This window comes from Neopsephotus bourkii, unplaced genomic scaffold (genome assembly GCF_033783945.1).
Source record: "Neopsephotus bourkii isolate Nb327-2 ecotype Australia unplaced genomic scaffold, CSIRO-AGI_Nbou_v1 NB_1638, whole genome shotgun sequence".
Lineage (NCBI taxonomy): Eukaryota > Metazoa > Chordata > Aves > Psittaciformes > Psittacidae > Neopsephotus > Neopsephotus bourkii.
Window position 1 is genome coordinate 7017300 of NW_026902113.1, and position 15137 is coordinate 7032436.

General features: G+C 43.1%; 1 protein-coding gene and 1 long non-coding RNA gene across 2 annotated transcripts in view; one reads left to right on the forward strand and one right to left on the reverse strand.

Moving 5' to 3' along the window:
* XPO4 (exportin 4) overlaps positions 1-1113 on the reverse strand; it is a 71310-nt gene extending 70197 nt beyond the window's left edge. The window contains exon 1 of the mRNA XM_061374537.1: positions 947-1113. Coding sequence (XP_061230521.1) covers positions 947-1021 — 75 coding nt within the window. The 5' untranslated portion in view covers positions 1022-1113. The remainder of the gene's footprint in view (positions 1-946) is intronic.
* Positions 1114-2173: 1060 nt separating this feature from the next.
* On the forward strand, positions 2174-11894 carry LOC133223573 (uncharacterized). The gene is made up of 3 exons (XR_009728611.1): positions 2174-2620; positions 6581-6746; positions 11095-11894. It is a non-coding gene; the product is annotated as an uncharacterized LOC133223573 (long non-coding RNA).
* The last annotated feature ends 3243 nt before the right edge of the window (positions 11895-15137 follow it).

Here is a 15137-nt window from a genome sequence, read left to right on the forward strand (position 1 = left end):
GGTTGCCTGGTTCTTCTGAATTCTTTCGATGCCAACAACTTGCAAACTTCACTTCTGTTGGAATCACAGTTTGGTAAGATAAATTTTGTGGGGAAGGTTTTCAGCTGAACATTTTTAGAAGATCTAAATCTGTAAACGACTAACATGTAAAAGGCATAGCCCAATATACACCTTTTCAGGCAAACAACTTTTACAACGATGTGTGACTAGGATGTTTTAACACCAACGGTCACTACGTGCATTTAGCTCCATCTCATTTCTGCTCTTTGCCGCACGGACTTTCTTCTCCATGCAGTCAGTCATGGAAAGCGGCACACAATACATTCACAGGGGCATGGACAGTTAACTGCTAATAAACAGACCAGGACGCCAAGTGCCACCATCCGCTCCGAGGCGGCACCACCGTGAGCTCTGGCCGCCCCGCGCTACTCTACTGAAAGGAAAACTCTGGAAGGCCGGGACCGCGCAGCGGGCAGGACCCCCTCCACCCTGCCGCCGCCGAGGGAAGCGCCCCGGGGCCCAGCTCCCTTGCCGGGAGACAAGGTACCCGCAGGCAACTTCGGCACAGGTTTCTGCGGCGGACAATGGCGATGCAGGGGGTCGGGGCGTGAGGGGACAGGACACTCCGCCGGGGCGGGAAGCCGCCAGCCTGCCGGAGACGGGGGCAGAGGGGACAGCACATGGAGAACCGGCACAGCGTGCGCGGCTGAGGCCAGCCCCGGCTGCGGGGCAACAAGGACGAACAGGCACCGCGCAGGGGATTCCGGCCGGGAAGCGGGAGAAGGCGCGGATGGGGCAGCGAAAGCACCGCGCCCCGGCGGTCTGCTCCGGAGCCCCACGCCTGAGGGGCGAGGGAGACGGGAGGCTCCACGAGAGGCGTGATCGGAGACGGGAAAGGAAGCGGGGAGCGGAGCGGACTGTCCGGGCACTGCGCGCACCGCCTCACCATGAGCACTTTGGCCGCGTTCTCCAGCTGGGCGATCACCTCGGGGGCCGCAACCGCGGCCGCCGCCGCCATCATGGTCTCTCTTCAATGACGCGCCATGCGCTGCATTCTGGGACGAGGCGACCGCGCAGCCAATCCCAGGCGCGGCTCGGCTCGGCTCGGCTCGGCTAGGGCGGGGAGGGGAAGCGCCGGCGCCGCAGCGTGTCCTCCCGCCACCCAGCTGGGGGGCCGCGTCGCTGCCGGAGACAGCCCCCACCCTCCGCGCCACCGGCCTTCCTCCTCCTCCCCCCCGGGCGCGCGCGCCCCTCCCCGCTCGCCCCACCTCCGGGGCGGGCCCGGGACACGCGGCGGGACCTGCGGACCCCGGGGCTGGGCCCGGCACCGCCCACCGCCGGTTCGAGACTGCCGCACCTGCCGGGGCCCGCGGGGGTGTGCGCCACCTGTGCAGGCAGGGGCGCTGCGAGCTGTCCCCGGCCGGGCTCGGTCAGGGCTGAGGCGGCAGCGGCGGAGGGCAGGGCGGGAGCCTTGTTCTGGTGCCGCCCGGTTCCGTCGTGTTTCCGAGGGCGGGCCGGTGAACTCGGGCGTTAGTGAGACCGCGGGCGCCAGTCGCTTAGAGGTGCTGGCGAGTTTTCAGTAGGGTGAGCGGGATTAATCTTTAAATACAGCTTAGAAAGTGATGGGGAGTGGAGAAGTTGGCCAGCGTGTTTACAAATGGAACTGCCAAGGCTTAAAACTGATCTGAAATGCATTTTTCTCCACGTAACTCCATCTTGGGGTCATGTCACGTTACTGGATGTGAGTTACAAGACGGCGTAACTCTGAAAAATACACTGGAGAAAACACTGTTCTACACCTGTAGGAGCAAATGGGCTCTGTGCTTTTGCCTGTGTTTCAGTTTGGTTTAGGAGTTTGCTTTTTAATAAAATATGATGGTTTCCACTTTAGTTTGTGCACTGGGGCAGGATTGGAGCCTTGATACCTTCAGATGAAACTAAATCAGAAGATCTGCAAATGCCAAGGTGTGTTCAGTGTATAGGGTCAAGCTGGATCTCCACAGTTATCCCCGTACAGCACGGACCACTGGGCAGCGTCAGATCCACTACACCACTCCACTAGCAATAGGTCTTTCCAATGAGGTTCTCATTCTGCCAACGTCAACCTTGAGGTGACATTAGCTGATCTTATGCAACTGAACTTGCATGAAGTGTGAGACATACCAGGTAACTGAGCAGTCTGATTCAAGTCTTAAACACTCACAGATTGTTCACATAAGTTGAGTGTAAATGTGCAATGTTTACATGCAGGTGATACAATGTAATAGCCAAAGGCAGAGAAGAGGATCAAGGAAATTGAATGACCGCAAGAAATACGTCTTTCCTACTCAAAAGAAGAACCCAAGTATTTTTTTCCCAAGAAATGACAGCTTTCAATGCTGCAAGGGACATGGCAGTGCTCGCTACTAGACAAGATTACAAGTATCAACAGAACCGTGTAAAAGTTTGATTTTGTGGTTTACCTAGGAGGTAATGTAATTAGTGTTAAAACATTAAATGTATTTCAGGATAACATTCAATTCACAGCTGAAGCCGGTGGGGAGATCAGCAGGGCTGTGTTGAACGGAGACCTGAGTATGAAGAAAATTGAACCAACAGTCAGAGATGGAGGGGTTTAAAGGTAGTGAAAGTGTGACAACACACAAATTTTGAAGTGTGTTTATTGGGCAAACAGTACAATGTACAATCAGTCTTGCTTTCAAGAACAGTAAGACAAGCTAAAGACTTAGAAGTTTGTGTACAAAGAGGTAATGTCTAAGAAACCTGAAAAGTATGAAAAAAGCTGTTTTAAAGAATTCTATGTTCTGTAAAGGATTACTTCAGTGGAAGGTTTCTGTACTTGTAGCTTGCATTCAAAATGAGATTCTTCAGTAACTTCTTCCATATTCTCTGAGGTCCTTCATTCTCCTGTGTTCAGCAGCACTCTCAAATAGCCATGCGAGCAATAAAAATAAAATAGCGGTCAGGTTGGGGGACTCAAGATGTCTCTAGACCAACCTTCTGACCATGTTCTTTAAAGGTTAGTCCAGCAGCGTCTTAAAAACCTCAGAGAATGAAGAGTGCACAGCTTATCTGGACAACCTGTGCCAACGCTTGGTTGTTGTCATGGTGAAGTTTCTTGACCCTAAATCATAACCTCCCCATGTGAATATTGCCTCTCATCCTGCTGCCATGCACATTAGTAGAGTTTTGCTCCATTTCCTTGATGGAGAAGTACCTTCAGGTACTGGAAGGAAGCTCCTGGGTTCTCTTTCAAGCCTTCTGACTGGATGCAGTTCCCTCAGCCTTTCCACCCCCTCACCATCTTCTTGCACTCAGGGCAATTTGTCAACATCTTTCTCATACTGGGAAGCTCAAAGTGTGATGTGGTTTTATAGATGTGATCCAACAAGTACTGAGTAAAGGTGACTAATAATTCTCTCAATCTGCTGGCTTCATGACTGTAAAAACAACCTAGTATGTCTTTATAAAGGTAGCCTTGCTCACTGCCGTGGCATTCCGCTAGCTCATGTTTAGGTCGGTATCTGTCAGGGCCAAATAAAGTGCATGACTGGGCCTTAATTGCCATGACACCCTGATCTGGGACTTTGTATGTGCAGAACTGTAGGTTTACCTGTGCCAAGTGCAGTCTCCTGTTGTCTTGGGTTATCAGTTAGCCTTCCTGGATGGGTCTATGTAATATATAGCTTTGTCTTCAGCCCTTTCTCCCGTGTGGACCTTGTCTCTGATTCTGTCTTCTGCTGTTCATGGCTGGACTTTCTGGCTGGACCTCACTCATTATCTCACCTTGTCTTGGCCTCTCAAGAAGACCTATCACCAATCCAGTCCTGCCCAAATCCTATGGAAATGCACCCTGGCTGGTGAGGGCACTGCCCTGCCTGTCCTGTGGTCAGGCTTGGTTCCCAGCTTATCAGCCCTCATGGAATGGCCCTACTCTTGTTGTCCATCACACAGTCCACCAGGACCTCCAGTTTTCCTTCTCGGTCAGTCCTCGGCTGTACTGCCATGGTGGTTGTTCCATCTCTGGTAAGGTATAACACCTTAGGATCCATCCGTCAGTTCTCTGAATAGGCATAGTGGTTTGATCAATCTGTATCACAGTATCACAGTATGTTAGAGATTGGAAGGGACCTCAAAAGATCATCTAGTCCAATACCCCTGCTGGAGCAGGAATGCCTAGATAAGGTTACACAGGAACGTGTCCAGGCGGGTTTTGAATGTCTCCAAAGAAGGAGACTCCACAACCTCCCTGGGCAGCCTGTTCCAGTGTTCCATCACCCTCACTGAGAAGAAGTTTCTTCTCAAGTTTAAGTGAAACCTCTTGTGTTCCAGTTTGTACCCATTTCCCCTTGTCCTATCATTGTTTGCCACTGAGAAGAGCCTGGCTCCATCCTCGTGACACTCCCCCTTTATATATTTATATACACTAATAAGGTCACCCCTCAATCTCCTCTTCTCCAAACTATAGAGACCCAGCTCCCTCAGTCTTTGCTCATAAGGGAGGTGCTCCACTCCCTTAATCATCTTAACTGCCCTGCGCTGGACTCTCTCCAGCAGGTCCCTGTCCTTCTTAAACTGAGGGGCCCAGAACTGGGCACAGTATTCCAGTACTAGTATCTTTCCCTTCTCCCCCGAAGTTGTCTGAGCATACTTCAGAAGTAACATGTTCATTAAATCCACCTTTTTTCACAAATGCATACACTATGTGTAGACAAAATCTTGCATTTTATCATATCATCAGGTGCGTCTTGCCCTCATTTCCAGTGGAAGGACTGAGTAATCTGCAGTAAAAATGAACATGTTCAAGTAGTCACATTTCCTCTCAGCTATATATACAATTTTAATGTTCTTTTGGCTAGCCTTAGAAAAGCTGATTGTTCATTTATCATGTCAGGGTGAATGCTGAAGCTATTTCTGCTGTTGGCTAAAAAAGATGTATCACATTCTTCCTTAGCACTTCCCTCTTTTGTGGTGTTAATACCCTTAAAATAGTTCAAAGCTTTTGCTGCCAGAAAGAGTGTTGTAGGTAGTGGAGCCTATGCTTCCTGCTCTAGCAGTCTTTCTCTAGCTTGCTTTCTTCCACAGCTGAAAACAGCCAGCTAGTGCTAATTTTGGCTAAAGATTAAAATGTTAAAGAAAATAGATGAAGATTAAAATGTTAAGGAAAATGACCTCATAGTAAATTAGTCATGCATTAGGGATTGGGGCGTTTTGGTTTTTGTGTTTTTTTTTTTGGGGGGGGGGGGGGGGTTTTGTTTTGGTTTTGGTTTTTTTTTTGTTTCTTTTTTTTTTTTTTTGTTGTTTTTGTTTTTTTTTGTTTTATTTTGTTTGAAATATGTGTTAATTGGTCCTATGCACACACACAGTTACACTATATCTGTTGTAGTCAGGAGCATCTGACAAAGTCTAAGGTAAGTAAATAGAAGTGACTGAGTACTAAGTAAGTTAGACGAGCTAAGGAAATCAAAGTCAGTAGGCAATTGCATCAATAGTATGAAAGCACAATGACAATTGGGAACTTGCAAGTGGTGATCTTGAGAGGAATTTATCATTCAGCATTGGTTAGATAGAATCTTTTGAAACCATTCTCTCCCATCAGGACATGCAGCTTGATTTATTTCCTGTTCTTAATTTCTTAGTGCTCTTAAGACTGTTTCCCAAATGGTTTCAAGAAATCTTTTCCCACATGGCCTGCACTTATTATTTCAGTAGATCTCATTTTTCTGGCCAAGACATTCAGTTTGCTCCCTTTTCCAAGCACCTTTTTCCTAACATCCATCTTCACTGGCTGGATTTGTGCAACAAATCCTGCAATAAATTCTGCAAATAATTGGAAATAAATTGCTGCAATGCTTTCTGATTAATTACTGGCTTTTTATCAGTGCCTAGAAGTCTGTTCAGAGTAGTGGCTCCAGTACTAGCTGCTCGAGTTGTGGTAGTTTGTGATGCTCATCTCCAGTGACACAGGAGATTTCCTACCTGCATGAACTACTTGACAGGGTCACTTCAAACAATTCTGCTAAATTCCTTCGGACACCCTGGCTAGATTTCCATACAAATGGTCTCTGTCAAGTTACACAGTCTTATAAGTAACTGTTTCCCTCTTGAGGAAAACCTTCCACCAAAATTATCGTAAGCAAGTCTAGTAGCACTGCTCAGTGCTGTTGGTCAGTACTTCCTATTAGGAGCCTGGTTTTCTGTTGCCTTGCTCCAAGTTGGACAAAGTTTAACATTTTGGGAATATAGGTTTCTGTGCAAGGTAGCTGTGACAAGCTTAGAGAATGCTTATAATTGTGCTAAAATGGTAGTTGCTTCTGAGAACAAAGCTAGAGAAAAATAAATTTGAAAGATTGAACTGAGGCTTTTGCAGAAAGCCACTTTTTTTTTTTTTTAATGGGCTTAAAGTTTGAAAAAAAGCAAAATTTTGATTGGAAAGTGTCTCTTCCCATTCCTGATAATCAGTTTGTGTTTGGCCACATTTAAACTGATAAACCAAGAAGGCTTGTATGTACTTGATTTGATAAAGCAAATGTAGCCTGCAATTTCCTTTCTCAATGACAATTCATCTGAATGTTCACAGAGCATCTCAGAGCAGTCCTTTCCCTCACAGCTCTCAGTGTGACTGGACTGCGTGTCTCATCCTCCAGAGCATGGCCTGGCCCCTCACAGGGAGGTTCTGGCTGAAGTCTCTGTGATCATCATTCATTTCTCCCTTACTCCTGCTTTCCTTCAGCATGCAGAGAATGGTACTCTTCCTGTTATTTCTCAAAGTCTTTTTAGTGAATAAATTAAGATCTAACTCTAAATCAGAGAAGCTGAGGGAGGAGCAGCTTGTCCATAGTAGGAACCTTATACCTTTCCTGTTGAGGAAGTGCAAGATGTATGAAAATGATTAAGCAGATTCTAGGAACTCTGGGAAAGTACCTGTCTGCCTGGCCATTCTTGCATTGCTTTAGTGAGGGGCTTAACCAGGCTTCGTATTTTTGAAGTGTGTCCTATTTTATGGGTCTTCACTTGATTTCTGGTGTGTACATGTAGCATCACTGAAGGTCTACAGCTGCAAGTAAAACAATGAGAGCTTCACTGGAGTAATGAAAAATAGACTTATTTGGTACAATTTCAGTTTCTTCAGATTGCTCATGCTCTTAGTTAGACATTGGCTCTTCAGTTTATTTCTTACAAAGCAACAGTATGCAATGCTGCAAATCTAGATTAGTCATTGGAGTAATTCAAGTTCTCAATTTCATTAGGAGTAGAGTTCAGCTAGGAACTGAATGTGCTGTGAGGTTAACTGGGAAGAGGTAAAATATTAGGCATTAAAGTGAACAATCTGCATATTGTAAGACTGTGTGTTACTGAAAGGAAGGTACAAACCATATTAACCAGTGCTACACAGAGATACAGGAGCTAAGAATGGGGTTATAGAGAATCAGTGCATGTGCAGTTGTGTATGTGCGGTACCTGTGACACAGAGCAGTGAACAGTGACAGTGGCCCAGAGCAGCCATGGCAGAACACAGGGCAGCAGTTGGGTTGCCACAGCAGCAGCCTGCAGAAGGGGAACTCAGGAGGATGGCAGGCAGGCAGATGACTGAGTCACACTCAGTATTTATTAAACTAATATTCTGCCCAAGAAATGAGGCACACACCTCTTGCTCTCAACCTGGCTTTTCACAAGCAAGCCTTTGCATTGGGGTAAACGGGATTGTCTCCAGGAGACAAAATGTCAGTAGAAGGAAAAAAAATGTAGGCTAGGTGGGTTGTGTTACTAGATCTAGACTTTTGGTATCTTGTGACATTTATTCCTTTGTGTTTGAAGCTGTAATAGTAAGACCTTAAGCATTGTTTAAAACAAGTGAGTGAATTGTTTTACAGGAAACCTTCTGTATTTGTTTTTTATCTGCTTATGTTCCATTTCTCCCTGGCTCTGCTTGTCTAGCAACCACCGTGTTGGTTAGCACTTCAGTGTCCCAAGAAAGGGGAGGCTGAATATAGCAGTCACTAAGTTTAGCTATTTTGACCTTCAGAGTTATCTTTAGGATTTATGGCTGGTTTACCAGAACATGTTGCTTATGATTTACATTTGGAAGTTTATCAGCAATAACTTACACTAAGTACTAGGAAAATACTTAGTAACCCTTCACACAGCCTCTGTGCTACCTCTACCATGGTCTTCTGGGGTGTTTGGGAACACTTTACTACACTCCATGGTAGGATGATAGCTTAAGCTAGCCTGTTTCATCTTATCCATATCAAACACTTAAAAATCTTCATGCAGCAGATATCTATGTTCAAGCACACAAAAGGCCAACTCAGATTGTCAGCTTACTGCCTCTTTCATCTCAAGACTGCTGTGAAGGCAAGTTTACCAACCCAACTGAGATCAATACAGCACCAGTGTATTTTAGGCTACTGTCTGTAGTCACTTACGTGTTTCATGTAAGTGTCATTCACAAGATTAAGCCATTCTTTTGATGAGCATAGGCTACAGTCCTGATGCTTTATTCTCTCCTCTGAAATAGTTCTGTTCTGACCCTGCTCTAAAGATGCCTGCAAAGGGCTTCCTACTTCTAATAGTTTATTCCCAAGGCCATTTGATTAGGAGGTAGCTTTTCCTTCCTCTCGATAACTTAAGCCACAACCATGTTCTCACTAGTCCTGCATAAAAACTGAGGACCTAAGTGGAAGTCCTCAGCAAGACCATGAGGTAAGATTTACCGTCCTTGTGCTAGGAAAGCATGGGCCTAATCTGGAGGCTTGACTCTCCCTGTGTGTTACATAGGCATAAAAGAGTGGGGTTTGGAGAAGCCAGCAGGTGAAACATCTGTGCTAGCTCACAGAAGAAGGTGCCAAGGAAACCTTTGCAGCTTAAAACACATGCATGTATGAGATTGTTCTACTTGCAGTATTTGGGAATATGCTATACTGCTTTGGAGGTTTTCACTTAAGCAGCTCTGACATAAGCTGAGAACTTTTGGCCAAAAGTTTTTCTCCTGGCTGCATAAATACTATGGAGCACTTGCAGGTTAGCTCATCATCTATCCATTTCCTGTTTTGAAGGCAGGCAGGGGAAAGCAAGCTAATAACTCAGCTGACCTGTCCCCTCTACAATTGCCATAGGTGTGTGTCATGTAAAGAAATCAACTGCAACAGAGAAAGGTCCAGTATTTAATAGGGCATTGGCTATCTAAAGATGGTTAACTTCTGAAGTCACAGCAGAAATATGTAACAGGACTCATCCTTAGTTTCTCTGTATGTCTCTTCCATACACAGAAGCAGTAAGTAGTAGAAAGCAGCTGCCCTGTGAGTTACAGATTCTCTGGTAGCTGAGGATACACAGATAGTATGGTCATTACATAGAACCAAACTGCTGCTTCAGCATGAATCTATAGGTTATAAAAGCTCCCTGAAAACCAAATGACAGGGTACAGTGCTTATCTGAGCTTATCCTAAGGGTGACAAGATTTTTCATCTTTGGCATTTCCAGAATAAACTAGAATTTTCAAAGGATTTTTTTCTCCCCTTCCTTGAGTTATATGGATGAAACATAACAATGTGCCTTAGGAGATGTCTGGGTGACAGGTTAGTACAAACTGTGGGCATCACTCTGACCTGACATGTTTCCAGGGCAGATAACCACTGTCACTGTGGTTTTGAACCAGGGAAAGTCTTGCCTCGATTTTGCACCTCCCTACTGGCTCCCTTTCACTGCGACACTGCACTATTGGAAATGGCCTCCTCTTGCCAGTCTGAAGGGGATTTGACTGTTTCATTAAAAAAAAAAAAAAAAAGGTATTAATTTTCTTGGTGTGTTGACATATCAGAAAGATCCTTTAGCAGCTCCAGTTATACCAAATAGTCCAAACACTTTTCAGCCTTATCAGAGATTAGTATTGTCCGTCTGGGTAGTTGGTGTGACCAGATCTAGAGCAGCCTAATGAAGTCAACCAAGAAAAAAGGTTGTATGTCATCTATGAGAACAACATGATAAATCAGAAGTGCCTTACAGTTCTCAGTTTAAGCTGCTCACATTGCAGAGTCATGTGCAGACATAAGCTAACACTGTCTGAGGTGAGCAAGTTTCTTGTCCTCACATCGCATTGCACGGCTATTCTGGAGTTTGACTTCTGAAAGTTGTAAATCTCTCTGACTTCCATCTTATTTACTTTTCACTGTATTTGCTGCTGGTTTGCTGGCACAGGGATAGATATTGCTCTTTATCCCAGTTAGATTTTCTTCCTTCTGCATGTTTATTCTAGGTATATTTAAAAAGTTCTGTTGCCCTTATTCTTCATTTTGGGAATTCATATAGAATTAGAAGAGGTTTCTTCCCATAAATAAGTTCCTTCCATAAATAGTGCTTTTCCTGTCCTGACATGAATTACTTATCTCAAAAAATGACCACCAGAATGGTGATATTCCAGACTACATTTTACAAGGAATTTGCTTTTTCTGTAGCTCTGTTGGAAATGCATAGACCAAGGTTGTAAAATTGATTCCACTAGTTTCACATTTGCATCATTTTAGTGGTTTAGTCATCCCATAATCTCCTGGTATGCATATGTACATTGCAACAGGAGTTTTAGGGTGTTAATCCCAGAAGTCTTACAGTAAAAAGCTTCATGCCATTTCTATTATTTCATGCATCAAAGTAATTTAGTTTTTCCTTTTAAAGTACTGTTAATAATCTTTTACTGGATGTGCCTGAATACTATTTGAAGATTTCATTAGCGTGCTCTACTTTTTGTTCTCAAGCCATTTGTAAAAGTATTACAATGGGTCTATTTATAGGCTTTCTACCCCTTGACATGCCCCTTTGCAACGCAGTCTATGTGGCAGAAATACCATCTCTATTTTTCATCATCAGCCCTCAGGGACTTCGCTGCAGATTGTCATAGTGCTAGAAGCAGCTCTGCACAGGACAGTTCATACAAACGACTACAAGGAAGTTCCTAACCTTTCTAATAAATTCAGAACAGGAATGTTACTTTTCCCCATCTTGCAGGAGGGCCTTAGAAGTCTCAAGCAGTTGTATTCAAATTTTAAATTATGTCCCCATCCCATGTGTGTGCCTAACTCCTATTTATTTACCCAGACCTTCTTAGCAAGAGTTATTCAAGACCCTGAGGCAGACTCCGTCAGCAGCTGAGATCCCTGACCCTGCTTTGCTTTCTCTGGTGTAAGGTCTGACATGGTAGTAAGTGGGTACGTTGGTGGCCAACCCTGTGACTTTAGCTGAAGAAACTGGTCAACAAATCCTTTTGCTGCCACTCTACCTCTGGTATGTCAGCATGGGGGAACTAGGGCATAAATCTTCCGACCTTTTTCCTTTGGTCCCCCTAGACTTGGTGTTCTGGTTCTGGGAGGCTGATGGACAAATCTCTCAGCTTCTCTTTGGTTTTCCAATATTGCAAGATCACTGTTGCCACTGACAAGAAAATGGGAGGAAAGTTGTTAATGAATTGATCTTTATGGCTCTAGAAGCTTTCAGTGAAGATCCTCTGCTCCCATTTTCTCTCCAGTGCCATCCATTCTGGTTTTCTCTTCAATAATTTCCATTCTAATAACCTTAGGTATCTCTACTTAAGGTTATATCTACACAGATAATTTTCTGTGTGACAATGGAACACTTGATTTTGAATACCAGAAAATTTAATCTGGAATAAAATAATGGTTTGACTCTGTAGCCTTTTGGTTCTACAAAATAAAAGTATAGATACATAAGCATTCCCAGTCTGGATTAGACTTTAGATAGGTCTAGTATTATACCTTATATTTAGAGGTGACAAGAATGATGAAGAAGAACGTAGAAGTAGATGAACAGCTGGCAGATAAAGATACTTTTGTCCTCAGTGCATATCATCCACATCTGTAATGGTTGAAGATAGACCTGGAATAAACACATATTCGTGTTAACTTTTGGGTACAGAAATATGCAGCAGCATTGTGAACTTTTGCTATTCTAACACATAGTTAATCATTTTTGTGTTTCTTAAATTTTTGTGCTTAGAAACTGGGTTAGAGTTGTGCTACATCACACTCTGTGTGCACATAGGTTCCCTATTATCAGTGTAACATGTAGACCCCTTTGCACTCCCTCAAAAGTGCCACCTCTCACTTGGCTCCTTTCATCTCCATCAAAAATGAAATGTTTGAGAGAGGACATGAAACTGGGCAAAAGTTGCCATGTGGAGATACTCCACAAATTTGTTTAATGTTATTACATATACCCTGACCACAGCATCATTTTAGCTTTCATGGCTATCTTGTGTGTTTACCAGAGGTATTCAAGAAGCTGACTAGATTCATGCACAGGTACTTTTTTCGAGCTGATCAAATTAATTTAGAGCCTTTGAAAGTGTATGGGTGGTTTACATTTTCATCTCCAGTGTTTGTTATATTGTATTTGTCACTATTAAATTTTCATTCGCTATCATGTTGTCCATTTATATGTTCTTACTAAATCTCTCTTAAGTACCATGGCCTGTGCCTGTGGGGAGTTCTTTTATAATTAACTTACATGTATAATCTGCAGATTTTTTATCTAGTATTTCCTCTTCCAGATGGTAATATCTTAAATGATAATGGAATTAATACACAACCTTGAAGCACCTGTTCCTAATTTTTATCAGTTACAGCATAAATCTCTTTTTTTTTTTTTAGTTTTTATTTTTAGCCTGTTCCTTTATATTATTTGATTCTTATTTCAGGGCCACTTAATTTCTTAAACAGTGTCCTGAAAGACTAAAAAAAAAAGTAAAATACTCTCCCTTTTCTATCATTTTATGACAGTTTTTAAGTAATGCTGTGAGATTGCTGGAACGTGATTGTCTTGTGCAGAAAGCATGCTAGTTAGACATTAGCATAGCATCCCATGAATTTCTAGGCATTTTTGCTTTCTCTCTTTCAATATCATCTCAATACATTTGTCAGATATGTTTAGAAGGTTTATAGAGCTGTGCTTTTCAGAATCCAACCTTGGGTTATTTTACAAAGCAGGCAAAATCATGGACAGCCTCTCAAGCCTTTAGTGCTACAGCTGATTTAGGAGATACATTCCCATAATGGCTGGTGTTAAAGATGAATACTTTGAGCAGTATGAATATGAAGAGCTTATGAGCCAGTGCACTGTCAAAATGTGCTTTACCTCCTTGAGGCCATCACAACTTTCTCATGTTGTGACTTCCCCGTCTTCTTTTCCAGTTAGCAGAGTATTAACAGATGCATGTTAAAAAGTATTTAAACGATGATTTTGTTATGTATAATGTCAGTAAAGCTACATTCACGTGATTATTCAGATAAACTCAGATAAAGTAAGTTGCATTCATTTCTTGAGATAAAGGCTTTGATTTATTTAATCACAGAGCAGTTTTATTTTGTGATTACATTTTTATTGACCAGAAAAGCAAATACACAATAATTTGGTTAGACAGTCAGAAATTGAAATACTAAATTATGATTTAAGAGATCACATCTCTTAGATAAGCAGTCTTGAGTATTATCTTCTCAAAGAAATATCTGTAGTAAACAGCTGAAATTTGCTGTAAACACAGCTTCCAAAATGATATCTGTTAGAATCATGGTTTGCTTGCAAACATTTTGCAGATAAAGAAAATGGTAATGTTGAATTTGTGAAATGATATTTTTTCGTGGTGAGCTGCTGGTCTCCTGTGCAAAACCTCAGGACCTTTTCTAGGTGGAATTCCCATGGAAGCCTGTGGACAGGGTAGTATCACAGGTGAAACCTGATGATTTGAAATCAATCGGTTCCAAAAGAAAAGCAGTAACATGGACAATGATGACCCATGGAGGCCAGACGGTACTCATAGATTTTCCTGCAGTGACAGTCTCATTACAGCTACACTGATGTTTTCCAGCAACAGGGACACTGCAGGCAGTCCCCACCCCATCCATCCCCACCCTATCCTTCCAGCCCCTCCATTTCCTTGTGCTCCTTCACCATGTTAGCGTGACTGTCCATGGCACCATGCACTGAAATGATTCAGAAAGTCAACCCAGCTAAAATAAGCAGACACTCATTTGTGGGGTTATTTTTTGGCTTAAGCTCTCTGCTCTGTTTGCTGACCAGTTGCACAATCACAACCGAGGGGCATCGCAGGGGAGGAGGGAGCAGCAGCACTGCCAAGCTCAGCTTCAGCAGGCTTGCCATTAGCTGTGTAATCCTCACCTACACAAATCCAACAAGCAATGTTCTGATCCTGTCATTGGTTCCTCTCCACTGCCTCCTGCACTGTTGGGGCACAAGCTGAGCAGTGACCCATGCTGGGGAGCTTTCCTAACTGGAAAATGTAATTTAGCATTTCTCCCGGTTTATTTTTCAGTGAGATTAATTCCCTGATCCAGAAAGTCCCGTGCTGACACTAGCATCTGTCCTGGGAAGAGGTTGACATGGGACTGAAAAGTCAATGTGGTGAGGCATGAGCAAGAACCTTGCCTGTGTTCAGATAGCACTGTTGCTGAATGTCACATCATAGTTTTGGTAGCCCATCAGCCTAATCAGTAGCCTAGTCTGCCCCCCCAAATTATACCCATTGAGGAAAGAACAATAACAATCAGTCTTCAGGGGCCGGATTTGGTTTGGTTTGGGGATTTGGGGGGCATTAGCCTTGGAAGCATGCTTGGTTGTGAATTGACTGCATGAATTTAATATATGAAAAAAACAGAAGTTTAAAGCAAATTAAAATGGTGAGCAAACAACCAATGTCAAATTCATCAAATTTAAATATCAAGAGTAATTGTCCTATACGATCAAAAATAGCAGGTCAGGGTCCTACTTTGGAGGCATGGAGGCAGAAATCCTAATTTATAATCAGTCTCTACACATCATTTGTAAATGCTCTGACATTTGTTTTAAAACCTTTAATTTAAAAACCAAATTTATAATTTATTGATAATTCACCATCAGGAAAATATTCCTAATTAGGATTTAACTTAACAAGAGTGTTTGTTGGTTTACTTATCTTCATAAGCAGTTTTCCCTGTGCAAACCACCTGACTGCTTCACATTATTCTTAGATGTAGCATCTGCCAGTACGTTTTTCAGTTACTCTACACAATGTGTCGTCTAAAAGTGAGCATCAGAGTAAACAGTCTTGCCTAAATGACTAGAACAACTGA